Source organism: Sus scrofa, chromosome 9 (genome assembly GCF_054392235.1).
Source record: "Sus scrofa isolate SSC_HxYL_T2T_F1_AM1 chromosome 9, Sscrofa_HxYL_maternal_Yorkshire_Landrace_v2.0, whole genome shotgun sequence".
Lineage (NCBI taxonomy): Eukaryota > Metazoa > Chordata > Mammalia > Artiodactyla > Suidae > Sus > Sus scrofa.
This window is the reverse complement of record NC_139391.1, coordinates 122,703,807-122,718,082: the sequence shown is the minus strand read 5'-3', so window position 1 is coordinate 122,718,082 and position 14,276 is coordinate 122,703,807. Positions and strand designations below refer to the sequence as shown.

Sequence of the window (14,276 nt, the reverse complement as noted above, 5' to 3'; positions counted from 1 at the left end):
CAAGGGCAGGGACCGAACCCGCAACCTCATGGTTCCTAGTCGGTTTCGTTAACTGCTGCGCCACAACAGGAACTCCCAACACATACTTTTCTTTGTAGTTAGGAATTCAAGGAAGTAAAAATTTCATCTAGCTATACCACTGGATATTCAGCACTTGGACATAATACATTGGATAAATAAATCCTGAGCTAAGCAGTGAACTTTTAAACAAAATATCATTTTGGAGGTTTGTAGTACAGGGGTTTGATTAGTGCTTATTCTGTAGGCACCAGTTCTTTCCACATATTCTCTGCTAATCATAGAAGTAACAGGAATATGTATCTATTTCCCCTGCCCCTGAGCATTAACTTTGCCATGGCTTCCTTCTACTCATCCTGAGTGGAGAATGACCCAGCAACCAGGAGAGCAAATCCAAGCCTTATACATTGTCCTACGGAAATGAAATGAGAAAACTCGAAGCAGAACTGCACTGTTAGCTAATCAAATTAATTTACATGATATTCTTCCTTTTATGTAGCTAATTTCTCTATTTAGAAAGCCTCATTAGAGAGCCATGGACAAAAGCCAGGCTTTTGAACTCAACAGTGCTATGTTATGGAAGCCTCAAGCAAGCTGGTAGAAGGTCCTGGAATCTCTGTTTGAAATAGCTCTCGGTAGTCTCTCAGTTTCTCTTTAGTCCCATGGCAAGGCATGTATTGAAAAAGCTATACCTTATTCTTCAACAAGTTTGGCCTTTAGGACAATTAGGATTGCTAGTATATGTGCAGAAAGCTCAAAGCTACATATATAGAGAGTCTCAGTGTCAGATCGAAGGTTTTTGTTCAACAGCACTAACCTTTTATGTTAAGTAGCCTGCTTCCCAAATGTAAAGACAAAAAGCCCTACAGAAACACAGGTATATGTCAGACATTAGCACAGCAAGAGATAAGTTGCTTCTTTAATTATTTGCCACCTAGAATTACAATCTCCATCTAATGTAATTCTTTTGACACTGTTCATAATTGTCCTCATACCCAATGTCCTTTCTCAGCCATTTTCTTCTATTCTTTTTATAACTTCTTTTTTTTAGTTTTTGAAATACAACTTTCTTATATGACAAGGTACTGCTTTAATAACAAAATATCTTGAAACCAAGATGATTGGGAAATAAATGAAGCAGTAGGAAAAGACAAGATTTTAGGTTCTGTATGCCTTTATCACTATAAATTGTTTATCAATGAAGTAGATTAAAATTCTAAACAGCAATACTTAAAATGTTTCTCTTTTTTTCAGTCTGTTCAACGTTTGTATTTACATAGTACATGTAAATCTCTATGTATACAATGATTTATTAACTGTTACTTTACTGGTACAAGATAATATTTTAACTCCATTTAACAGGTTAATTGAAACAGAAAGGTTAAGTGTTCTGCCTAAGGTCACTCAGTAAATCCAAACCAGAGATACATTTAGCTCCTGGAACTAATGCTTTTCTGTCTTCTGTTTTATTAAAATGTTTCTTATGAATATGGAAAGATACCAACATATGTTCCCAAAATGTTACATTCATGCTATGCCTCAGCCAGTTCATTTATCTATATGTTTTATGTAGTTTATGTTGAAGGCTCCCTAATTATGGAGAAAATCAATCTAAAAGAGTTCATGCAACTATTAAATTGATTAATGTCTAATTCCTTCAAATTATTTGACATTTTAGCAGTTGGGAAAAGTTTACTTGATTTGGTTCTCCATTGACAGTATAATAAAGACTGATTAAACTCTTTCTATATTTTAAAACTATTTCATTAAACTGATTCTTTTTTCTCCCTGTTAGGTGCTGGAATTGGTATGAAGGGTTTACTCAAGTTAAATTGTACTTGATTCTGCTGAAATACATCTGCAGCTGACAATAAGAGAAGATAAATTGTCGTGTGATGTCTTTCCCCAGAGTCATCGTGGGTTTTGGATTTGCTTTGAGTATTTTTTTTCCTTTTTTTCCTCCTTTATGACCTTTGGGACATTGGGAATACCCAGTGAACTCTCCACCATCAATATAACTCTATGGACTTTGCTGCTGTTGGTGGTATGGTTATCTAATTTTTGTGATAGGGAAACAAATTCTTTTGAATAAAAATAAATAACAAAAAATAATAAAAGTTTATTGAGCCACAGTTGAGCTGGGAAACTTTTTGTCAAATATGGCAAGAGATAATCTTATCTTTTCAAGAAGTAGCACACATGAACTCCAGAATAAGGATGAATAAGTTGTAAGGTCCCCATTTCCCCACCTCTTTGGAATTATGCATGTCAACCTAAAGTATATGGATTCCTTTCGGGGAATTTAATGTTTACAGTAGGTGGAAAGATTAATAACTTTACTTTATGAATTTCCATCTTCATTCTCTGACCAGATTTATGTCATCAGCAAGTACGTACTCCTCAGTCCCGCTGGATCTGGCCAGGGGTCTAACATTGTGACTTGTTGAGATCACATTCAAACAGAAAGGGAATATCAGTCTGTGACAGCTCTCTCTCTCTTTGCCTTTGAAGTGTTACACATAAGGCCCTAAATAAGCCCTAAATGCAGACAAGCTGACTTATTTTTATAAAATCATGACTATCAGATAGTCCTAGGAATTAGTGCCATCCTGGGATGATCAACTTAGAATAAAGGTCAGCAAACTTTTTCCTTTCAAGGGCAAATAGTACATATTTTAGTCTTTGCAGGTCATATGGTCTCTGCCACAACTACTTAACTCTGCCTTTGTAGCAGAAAAGCAGCCACAGACCACATGGAAATAAATGAGTGTAGCAGTGAAGTAGGTGAAGGATTGGATTTTGCCCACGGACCATAGTTTGCCAGCCCCTCATTTAGAGGAAAAGAATTTGAAGCCCTAATACACAAATTTTCAAGCCATATAATCTCTTAGATGATCTAGTTAATTGTGTACATTGTTTTCAATTTGTAAAAGGAAAAGTTAGAGTAGCAGATCAAGCAAAAGTAATGCCAAGCTTTCTGTTTGAGTTACTTTGAACATTTTTTAGAAAAAGATAAACAATTATATGCCACACATATTTTATAAAAATAGACATTTGGAAAAGCTTGGTGTGAATAAGTATATGGATAATAAGGATAATCAGATTATCCCATTGTATCCCTCTGTTTAATATTATTGAAACCTACTACAGGTCCACATTTCTGAAACACTTGGGCCAAGTGCATTTTTGAATTTAGAACTTCTTGGCTTTTAGAAAAGTAATAGAGTAGATATTATATAACACCCTCCAATAGAGCAATACTCCATTATCGAACACATTATTTTTGCAGCAAAATGTAGGAATGTTCACATTATGTGAGATTAACAGACTAGAAATAGTCTTGCATCAGGTCAGTTCAGTTTTTACTGCCAAATGAGTTAGCCTCAAACTTAAGTAAATTTTTCAGTTTTCAGAGCTTCAAGACAATTATATCTTAACTAACATCTGGGAGTTAAGAACCTGATATACTTTTGGACTCAGAATTAACTCTGAGAGGAAAGATCACTATCATTCGAAAGTTACACCTCTCATAAACCAGAACAATGTTAGGTGGGCTTCTTTTCCAAGACTGATGAATGTCCTTTTGCAAAGATATAGAAAGAATATTAACATGTAGATTCTTCATTTAAAGAACTTTACTTAGGTAGATGTCCAGAAAGTCATCAAGAGAGAAAGCAGAGAGTTAATGCACTCTTGAATGCATTTAAATAGAAACAGATTATTATGGGTTTTGTTTGATCTGTCTTTTTTGGTTTTGTTTTATTTCAAGATGTCAGCATTGTAGGTCATGTTAATTTCCATATATTTGGAAGAATGCAATAAGGTACCTTTAGTTATCAAAGGAACTCAGTTTTTTTAAATAACTTATTATTTTAAGAAGGCAGTGTTTTATTTAAGTTTGTGTTTAACTCTTTTTCATGTAAATAGAAACCATTTTTACATTTGAGTTAATCTTTGCAGGATGTCAAAATCAAACATATATTACCATTTCTTAGAAAAATAACATATTAGTTAACTAAAGCTTAAAGGTAATGTACATTGTAATACCAATAAACTTTCTAACTTAATATGGGTTTTTATGTTTTAATATAATCTTTATTTCAGTGTATTTGTAGGGTTTCTTAGAGTAGCCACAGCCTCAATAATGGCTGGACCATTAATAGTCAAGGAAGAGAAGAATGTGGGATGAGTTTGAAGAGGGAAAAGAGCCCAGTAGATATGGAGAGCCTTCCAGGGCACTGTTGAAATTTTGAATTTTGTTATAAAAGCAGTTAAATAGAAGGGTAAAATGGAATGGCATGGTCGCATTTGTGGTGAATAATAAATGAGGGCAAGAGTGCAGTTAGGAAGTGATCAGTCGAGGGTTATTGGTGGCTTCGACTAGGGTGTTATCATGATTCAACCTAAAAACCTATTTTAGGAGTTCCCATTGTGGTGCAGTGGAAACGAATCCGACTAGGATTCATGAGGATGTGATTTTGATCCCTGGCCTTACTCAGTGGGTCAGGGACCCAGCATTGCCATGAGCTGTGTAGGTTGCAGACAGGGCACGGATTCCACAGTTGCTGTGGCTGTGGCTGTGGCCAGCAGCTGTAGCTCTGATTTGACCCCTAGCCTGGGAACTTCCTTATGCCAAGGGTGTGGCCCTAAAAAGCAAAAAAAAAAAAAAAAAAAAGGAAAGAAAGGCCAACTTAAGTCTTCCTATGTGGTATAGACTTCTTATGAAATTCTGAAAGCTTATGTTCTGTCTGGAATTAAATCAGCATAAGCTTCTGAGTTAGTTAATAGTTACTAGAGGTACAATTTTTGGTTCTGGACTTTAAATGAAAATATATATTTGTAGTAAATATGTGTTTGGTATCTGTTTTGCAATTTTTTTTTTTTAAATAGGGGACTTTTGCCATCAATGAGAATGAAAAAAAAAAAAAAGAAACTCATGTCAAATCGAAAGCAGATTTGTTAGGAGCTTTACAACTGCCTGCTCAGACATCAGTAGTTCATTTTGCTGACAGAGCTGCAAAAGCCGCTGTTAAAACATGGCAGAGACCCACCTTCAATACAACAAGAAATGTTTGTTCATTTTTAAACCATGCTTTGCACAAGAAAAATGGATAAAATGATTCTAAAAGGGGCTAAAAGAAGTTCCCTGGTGGCCTAGTGGGTTAAAGATCCATTGTTGTCACTGCTGTGGCTCAGGTCACTGCTGTGGCACAGGTTTAAGCCCTGGCCTGGGAACTTCTACATGGTATGGGCGCAGCTAAAAATAAAATACTTTCAAGAGTTCAAAAAAATAAATAAATGGGGGCTAAAAGAAATTTGACTGGACTGTGGGAATTACCTAAAACGAATGCATTTTTTTTTTTGGTTGACATTGCGTCATCAACAAAATCAAACAAAGGAGTTCCCTTTGTGGCTCAGTGGTTAACTAGGATCTATGAGGATATGGGTTCAATACCTGGCCTCCCTCAGTGGGTCTAGGATCCAGCATCACCATGAGCTGTGGTGTAGGTAGCAGATGCGGCTTGGATCCTGAGTTGCTATGGCTGTGGTGTAGCTGTAGCTCCGATTCAGCCCCTAGCCTGGGAACCTCTATATGCCATGGGTGTGGACTTAAATAAATAATTTTTTAAAAATCAAATTAAAAAAAGGGATTTTAAAGACTACATTTAACAAAAAGATAAAATTATTCAAAACATAAAAAAGAGATGTGCTATTTGTCAACCCCCAAAGCAAGCACAGCAAGATCTCCCCGACCAGCTTTACCAGGAATCTGGTGGCAGTAGGATTTCGAAGACGTAATTAATGCTTGGGGAAAGTAAGACACTGCTTATGGTGTATATCATGTTTGGATGGCCTCATGCCTTTTCCTTTTTAAAAACCAATGCCCAGGCTTGCTAGAGGCTCTCTATATTTAATCAGAGAAGTCACTTCTACTGTTGTCCAGAAATTATGCAGACGTTTGTGGCTTCCCATAAGCCCCAATCCTTTGGACAAAGAGAACAAGTGGATCAAACTTTAAAACAAAACAAGGCAAATATGCTGGAGTTCCTGTTGTGGCTCAGCAGGTTAAGAACTTGACTAGTATCCATGAGGATGCGGGGTCTGTCCCTCGTCCCACTCAGTGGGTTAAGGATCCAGCATTACCGCAAGTTGCGGTGTAGGTCGCAGACTTGGCTTGGATCTGGTGTTGCTGTGGCTGTGGTGTAGGCCGGCAGCTGCAACCGTGATTAGACCCCTAGCCTGGGAACTTCCACATGCTGTGGGGGAGGGGGGGTGGGAGTGGGCAGCAAAACAAACAGACAAAAAACCAAAAACGCCTTGAGTAAGATTACCCACCTAGCAGGTTAAAATTGGCCTAGAGCTTTACCATTAGTCTCGTTAGAAATTAGAATGGCCCCTGCAAGCAGGCATGCGATGTCTTCTGTGAATTTGGGTATGAGGCTGTGCCCTGTGTCAGGTTTGATAGAATCCTCTCATAATTATGTTCCATACTTAAAACTGTGCTCAAGACTTCTCTTTACCCAGAAACCCCAAGACTTAAAGTCTCAAAGATCTGGAGGCACCCGCCAGGGGAAGATGGCCACCCTGTCCACTGGGAGATGTTGGCTGCATAAAGGCATTCCAGAAGGAAGAGGGCCAGAAGGGTTGGAAGGGACTCCTTTGTCGCTGCAAATGGCATTATTTCATTCTTTTTTATGGGTGAGTAGTATTCCATAGTATATATGTCCCACATCTTCTCTATCCATTGATTTTTCAAAGGACATTTAGGTTGTTTCCATATCTTGGCTATTATAAATAGGGCTACAGTAAACATCAAATTATAATTTTCTCTGGATATACACCCAGGAATGGGATTTCAGAATCATATGGCAGCTCTATGTTTAGTTTTTTGAGAAATCTCCATTTTTTTAATTCATATTTCCATTTATTTAAGTTTATAAGATTCTTATTTTTTCCATTATAGTTAATTTGCAGTGTTCTGTTAATTTCTACTGTATAGCAAAGTGACCCAGTCATACATAGTGGCAGCACCAATTTACCTGAATGCTCCATAGTGGCAGCACCAATTTACCTGAATGCTCTATTTAAAGGTTGTTCTGTGCACAGCGGAAATTGGCACAACATTGTAAATCAATCATACTTTTTTAAAATGTCTAAAAAAAATAAATCTAGAAGTACTTCGAAAAACAAAAATTAAAAAATTCCAATTTAAAAAAACTAAAAATCCAAATGGCTTTGGAATATAATACAATTTAGTATGTCCAAGTTTCAATTACCTGAGATGTGGTCAATACCAAAGAAAAAACCATCTGTTGGTCTCTCATTGTTGACGTGCCTGAGTTAAATACGCTATCACCACCACCATCGCTAAGACACTACTTCACCTTGCCTAGAAACATCACTCAAAGGGCAAATTATGCCTCAAAGAGATATATCAGCCTTTGATTCCAAGGATTTTGGAGGAAATGGACATGACCTTAGTCACCTCCTCCTCTGATCTTTGTCCATCCCTCCTAGTTTGTTCAAAGACATTTGCTTTCTCAGCTTGATTTCCAAAGTCATCATAAAACAGACAAGCCCTACCTTTTTGCCTAATTCCACTTCTGCCCCTCACCCTGGTATTTGACCTTCTAGCACTCCTCAGTGGCACATAATGGGCACCCAGAAATTTGTTGAATAAATAAATGGTTTCTAGTTTCTGTATTTACCACCCTAAAACATCCTTGAATCTGCCATTCCTAAGCCCTTTCCCTGTGGAAACCTTCCGTGATTTCATAGTCACTCTCCCTGCCCATGCACCTCTACATGCACCATGGAAATTAACTGTGCATCCATCCACAGCACCCGTGATGGGTGCCATGAGAAAGGAGCTGTGATTTACACGTGCACATGTGTCCCCTCCACAAGGGGAGCATCACAAGGGCTCCATCTGCCACTGATGCATGGCTAAATCTCCATATGCCTGTGCACAGTAGCAGCAAGAGATCAGTGTTGAGCCGAAGTGCTGTATCTGCTCTCCTGCAGGAGAGGAACACTCAGAGTCCCCACCCTCCAGCCCTCGCCCTCTCTCCACTCACCCCTCTCTCCTCTGACCCTGCAGCAGCCTGTGCAGGAGCTGCCCTTCAGAGGAGGGGACATGAGAAATTATGACAGTGCTGGAGCACCAGGGCATAGAGGTATTCACAGGCTGGGTTTCTTTATAGACCAGGGGAGTGTGACAGCTCTGCTTCAGTTTCTCCCACTTTCGCCCCATGGTACGAGGCCACCCAGGTAGCCCTCCAACTCCTGGCTCCTGGCTCCCCACACAACCAGGGACGCTCTGAACAAGCCCCTCTTGTGGTGCTGACCATTTTGGGCCCTGAGTCTTGGGCACCTGAGGCTTATGAGGCTGCCAGGTGTTTGCAGATCCTGAGGTTCATCTGCAGGGAAGGACAGGGTACATGTCACCTCACCCAGACAGTCACCAAGTCCCAGCCCTACTCTATCCGGAATGGGACTAAGCCCATAGTAGGTGTTCCAGAAAATGTGTTGAATAAATAGTTGCTTCCAAGGTGTTTTTTTCCTGTTGGGGACTCCAAGTGTCCTGTTCTCACAGGTACCTGCCTACCTCACCTAAGTGTTAGCCTGTCTCTACTTGGCCTGTCAGCGTGATCCTCTTTATGTCATGTCCTCCTCGGGAAGTCAGAATTGCTGCCAGTTTCCATAAAGAAAAAACATGGAGGGTGTCAGTTTCTGATGCTACCACAGTAGAAAGTGTATGTGTGCGCCTGTGTGTGTACATATATAACTGAAAGCACTTTATTGTACAGCAGAAATTATCACAACATTGTAAATCAACTAAACTTCAATAGAACTGAAAACAAAGAAAAAAAAAAAAAAAAGGCACCAGAACTGATAACCCCCGAGCCCTCCAGCCTTATTTCCCACCAAACTTCACAGCATCAGTGGAGCACTCCCAAGGGCTGGCACTGTATTTATCATCTCGTGGGATTTTTTGTCTTGTTTTCTTCCCCAGCACCTACTGTGGTCCTTGGCACACAACAGGCACTCAGGACCATGTTGTGACTGAGAACATAGGTCCTCTCACAGCGCACATGGAGAGGTGTGTTCCCGCCAGCCCACTGGAGTGCTGGACCACTCTCCCTCCTCCATCACCCCAGCTGTCTCCCCGCTTCCCGCAGCGGAGATGTGGCATCCTTAGGAGGGTCCCCTCACCGCCCCACCCAAAAGGAACCGGCTATCTCCCCACCACACCCACGCATGCTCTTTTTTTCCCAGTTATTTCTTTTAAAGTACCTTTCATCAGCTGACATGGTCAAAAGAAATCTTCAGAATCAGCCAGGCCGTGTTACAGAGGAAACTCCAGCAGGTTGATGCGCATTTGCCCCCAGGTAAGAGCTAGCTGCCAACGGAAGAGAGGCAAGATGAAAACCTGCCTGCCAGGAGGGTCTCTTTCCTCCACACCCTGAGACCCCTCCTCATTGCCCCAGAGAGCTATGAAGTAGTTGTCACCTGGCCAGGGCGGTTCCTGGGTGGAGCCAAGCAGGGTGAGGTAAGAAGCACACCCCCCTCTCCCCTCCTCCCCCCCTCAGCCCTCCATTTACCAAGAGGTCTCAGGATTCCCATGACAGACGGGAGAAAGGAGGTTGGGTCGGCATCCTCAGGACCACCTGGCACATTCTCTCAAGCAGTCAGTCCTTCTACCTTTTGGCTGGAGCTTCTCTTGCTCACCAGATTTTTTTTTTAAGTGGGTAGAGAGAGGATTTCTGGGTTTGAGTTTGACTGAGGGTTGACTGACCTGATTAACTTCTCTGTCCATTTTCGGACCCCCAGCCAAACTGATTTGATTGCTCTTGGGCCAGTTGCCTGCCCCTGTCTCAGTCACCTGTAGCGGGGGGCAGGGTGAGGATAGGGATGGGCAGTCGCGGGCATGTGGCTGCCCAGCAGCCTGTTCCACAGCGACTGCCTTGCTTTTCTTTCCTTCTTCCCACAGAAATGGCAGAGGAAGGACTCCAGCTCAGATCTGCCCACTCCCTCCGGGCCCCGGGGCCACTCACGTCCTCCCACCCCTACTCTGCCGCCCTCCTTCCCCCGCTTCCTGCCCTAGAGAGAAGAGAGAGTGGCTCTGCGCACCTGTCCAAGAGTTCCCCGGGTGGGCCTGTTGTAGGGACTTCAAAGCAGAGAAAGAGGCACTGAAAAACAAAACAAAACACAGAGCACTCCTGGCGCAGATGATTAATATTCATTTAGGTCTGCCTAAATTTGTAATTTGCAGGGCTTCTGGGAACAGTATCGTTTACAAAACTGGATGAAACCCATCATTATGTCCCAGAAAGCATGACTGCCTTGGAGAGCACGCAGTGTTTCTGACTCTGGTTAGGATCGGAGAAGCCAGGCCTGCACCTCTCTCTGCATCCCCTCAGGAGACCCCCAGCCCTCTCATTAGAGCCCCGAGCAGGCTTCTGAGGGGTCACCTGGAGCCCCTCTGCTTGTCATCTAAGCATCTACTTCTAAGCGCCCCCTTTTGCTACGCCTCTCCCCATGACATGCTCACAGCCTCACATTGAAGGGCACAAGGTTCGGCCTCCCTGGACAAAGCCTTTGATGCACAACGTGACCTCCATGCCCTGGAGCTGCTCTTTTCCCTCTGGCCTGGAAAATGCTTCAGAGCAAGCACAGTGAAAGTGACCTGATCAGAAGGCAGAAGACCAGGCCAAATAGGCTCTAGCTTCTTCCTGGGTGTATGTCTGAAGTATTTAATAACTTTAAAAATGTCATTCCTAACTGAGGTCCTAAAACTGTTTTTTAGTGGCTGATCATTTGTGACATAACTGGCAACCTTGACACCTCACTACGTGGTGAAGAAAGATGCCGTAAAGGATTTCTGTGCCCCGAGGACACACAGGATAGAACAGGGCTGCATTAAGACATTGGAGCCCTAACACTCACACACTAGGTACTGGCAACAAAAAGAGAATAAATACAGTGCCTGCCCTTGGGGAACTCCCCACTAAAATACCTCCCACTCCCATCTCCCACCATTGATTATTTAAGTTAAGCAGTGCTACATGCCATAAAAACAATGAACAAAAACATACTTCTTAAAAAAACAAACACTGCTTATTGGTCATCAAAGGATGACATGACTGAGCTCATCAATGAGCACAATTTGAGGCGGGACCAGATTCAACGTCCTTATCTAACGTCCTTATCCACCCACCTACTTTCCTACTATTTGTGACTTCCTATCTTTGTATCTTGGAGGCTTTTGGATCATTTAACTCTCCTCCTAAAGAGGCAGCCCCTGAAGCTCTTGTCAACCTACACCTTAGACACCAGTAACCTCAGCTGAGTTAGGCAGAAATAAATATAGTCACAGGAGAGGATGGCAGATAATGTGGGTTGCCTGACCCACACTCCATTCCCAACCTATCTCCTACTAGTGCCTTTTCCCATGAGACGCAATGCTAGATGATAACACATAGATGGAACTCTGCTGTGAAGTTCTTGATCCTTTCTCCATTCTTCCTGTTGTGAATAAGAATTTGATGGTTGGTGCTTCAGCAGCCATCTTGCAATCATGAGGTAATGATCAAAAGAACCTTCAAGACATTAGCCCTGATGGCGTGGAGCTACCTAATTATCACTAGCAGCCATTAGCCACCTCCAGACTTCTTAAGTGAGAAGAATAAATCCCTATTGCAGCCTCTATCACAGGTTTACCCTTATTTTCAGTTAAATCTCTGTTGACAAGTATACATAGATATCTGGAAAGTAGGAGGGGAGCACTGCCATAGCTATGCTTGCCAAGGGACCGAAAATAGATATTTCTGGAGTAGTTTCTAGACTCAGACCTGCTGGATAAAGGGCAGGGTCCTGAGTGACTCAGATCCCTACTTTTAGACATGGTTTTCAGGACAGCTTGGAGTCCTGGGTTCCTGGAACATATCTGGTGCTCAAAGAAATACTATTATGAACCAATACTGGGACTCTCAGAGTCCGGCATCTGAGAAGTGCCCTATCTAACAACCAGTGTGTCACTTAAATTTTTTCTTGAATATCTTGAAGTGGGCTCGTTAGGCCAGAGAAAAAATTCTTAAAAACCTTCATTTTTTCTCATAACTACTTCCCTCGCACACTGTGGTTCATTTTCTCATGCCCAAATCCCTCAAGAGTCTGGGGGAAGGTGAGCAGAGAGTTCTATTTTGACCCTGTCCCCTTTGGTCCCTCTTTGTGGGCAGGCTGCCAGGCAGGGCCAGGCTTTCCCTGCAGTCAGGAGAAGACTGTGCCACTAGGAAAGCCAGAGTCCTCTCTCTCTCGGTAGTGGAGGAGATGGACAGCCTGGAGCACACCTCCGCTAGTGATGGACCAGGAAGGGCAGGAGGGGAGGAGGGAATGGACTCTGCTCTTCCCCTGACACGTCCCAAGCCCTGGACAGGTCACTCCCCACTGTGAGCCTCCGCCTCCTTATCCTTCAAACTCGGCATTCAGCCTGGATCATAATAAGGGCCCTTTCCGATTTTTCAGCGTCTAGATTTCTCTCATGGGTGTGTTCCTCCTACCCAATTTCTCTTGCTCTTAAGCTTCTCCAAGGAATTCCCAAGTCATACAAGGAATGTATCTCTGAGAAGCACAGGGAGTTACTCCTGGAAATGAAGTGTTGAGAAGAAGGCAGAGCTGGGATCCAACCTGGGTTGTTTGGTGCCAGTGTCTGGGCTGCTCCACGGAGTCCTGCCAGGTTGGTTGGCATCTGAGGGAGGGAGGGGGAGTGGGGGGCAGCACCTGAAGTCACTTGTTCATCCTGTCCACAGCTCTGGGGACAGGCTGGGAAAAGTGAAAGAGACGGTATGGTGCTGGCTTTGATATTGGACACTGTGGAGCCAAGTCCTGACCCCTCCACTACTGTGTGACTTTAGGGCAATTTCCTTGATGTCTCTGTGCCTCGGCCATCATCTATAAAATGGGGACATGCCCATCGGGTGGCATTCTGGAGGACTATGACCTAGGAAATTGTGCAGAGCAGTGTCGGGTGCTCAGTAAGCCTCTCTCGAGCTACAAATGGATGGAGTATCAGCAGATTCCATTCTCCGTGTTGCCCCTGCAGTCTAGGTCTCAGTTCCCAGCAGTGTCCAGCTAGAGGAGGAAAGAAAGATGCTGCTCCTTCCGCAGCCTCTGTGGACTGCAGGGCTGAGGAGCTGTCTAGTCAATATGGATGAGGTGGGCTGTGCATCTGACTGGCCAGAGATACAAAATCTCTCTTGAAAAACCAAAGAGCCACATCTTAAAGGCTTACCACACAAGCCCAAATCCCCAGAAGAGAAAATGCGGGGTAAAAATAACATTTTAGAAAAGGCATAGGGTGGTCCACAGGGGGCCTCGTTTATATAACCAGTTTGTCTTGATTATGCTATGTAAGCCAACTCTTGGAAATCCCCAGAAGGCAATTTAGGAGGAAAATAATAGGAGGAGGACCCCGGTGGGGGTAGGGGTGGGGGGCCGGGAAGACGTGGCTGCTCTCCCTGCACAGCTGAGGCCAGCCTGCCTGGGGCAGGGTCTCTGCGTTCATTCATTCCTTCCATACTCGTGAGGTGCTTCCCAGGTGCCAGACAGGGGACAAGACAGACTAGATCTGACCCTCATCGAGGTCACCTTCTTCCGAGAAGAAACACTGAATGACAGAGACTAATACCTTGTGAACAAATGCTGGGGGTGATGTGGGGAAATGGGAGGGCGAGCTCCAACACTTAAAATGGCCAGGGGAGGCTTTTTTCTTTTCCTTCCTTTTTTCTTTTTTTCTTCCTTTTTTCTTCCTTCCTTCCTTCCTTTTCTTTCTTTTTTTTTTTTTTTTTTTTTTTTGTCTTTTTAGGGCCACACCCACAGCATATCGAGGTTCCCAGACTAGGGGTCGAATTGGAGCTGTGGTTACCAGCCCACGCCACAGCCAAAGCAACACGGGTTCTGAGTGGCATCTGTGACCTACACCACAGCTCACAGTAATGCCGGATCCTTAACCCACTGAGTGAGGCCAGGGATGTAACTTGCATCCTCATGGATACTAGTTGGTTTGGTTTCCGCTGCACCACAGCCAGAACTCCCTAGGCCTGACTTTTCTGAGGGTGATGCCTGGAGGAACCAGAGCTGAAAGAGAAGGAGGGCTTCTCATGCAGAGGGAGTGGCAGGTGCCACGGCCCACAGGCAGGAATGAGCCAGTGGCATAGATGTCCATCAAGTAGATGGGAAGATAGAGCAGGGCAGGA

At 43.2% G+C, this 14,276-nt stretch overlaps 1 protein-coding gene and 1 long non-coding RNA gene across 13 annotated transcripts in view; one reads left to right on the top strand and one right to left on the bottom strand.

Moving 5' to 3' along the window:
- COP1 (COP1 E3 ubiquitin ligase) overlaps positions 1-4,085 on the top strand; it is a 200,745-nt gene extending 196,660 nt beyond the window's left edge. For all 12 annotated transcript variants that reach the window (XR_014816273.1, XM_084977699.1, XM_084977697.1 and 9 more), the window contains one exon: positions 1,814-4,085. Coding sequence is in view for 11 of the 12 variants with exons in the window: in XM_084977699.1 (XP_084833825.1) it covers positions 1,814-1,831 (18 nt within the window). In the remaining variant the exon portion in view is untranslated. The remainder of the gene's footprint in view (positions 1-1,813) is intronic.
- Positions 4,086-4,126: 41 nt separating this feature from the next.
- Positions 4,127-10,220, bottom strand: LOC146400143 (uncharacterized). The gene is made up of 2 exons (XR_014816318.1): positions 10,153-10,220; positions 4,127-9,421 (listed from the first exon to the last, which is right to left on the bottom strand). It is a non-coding gene; the product is annotated as an uncharacterized LOC146400143 (long non-coding RNA).
- Between the last annotated feature and the right edge of the window lie 4,056 nt (positions 10,221-14,276).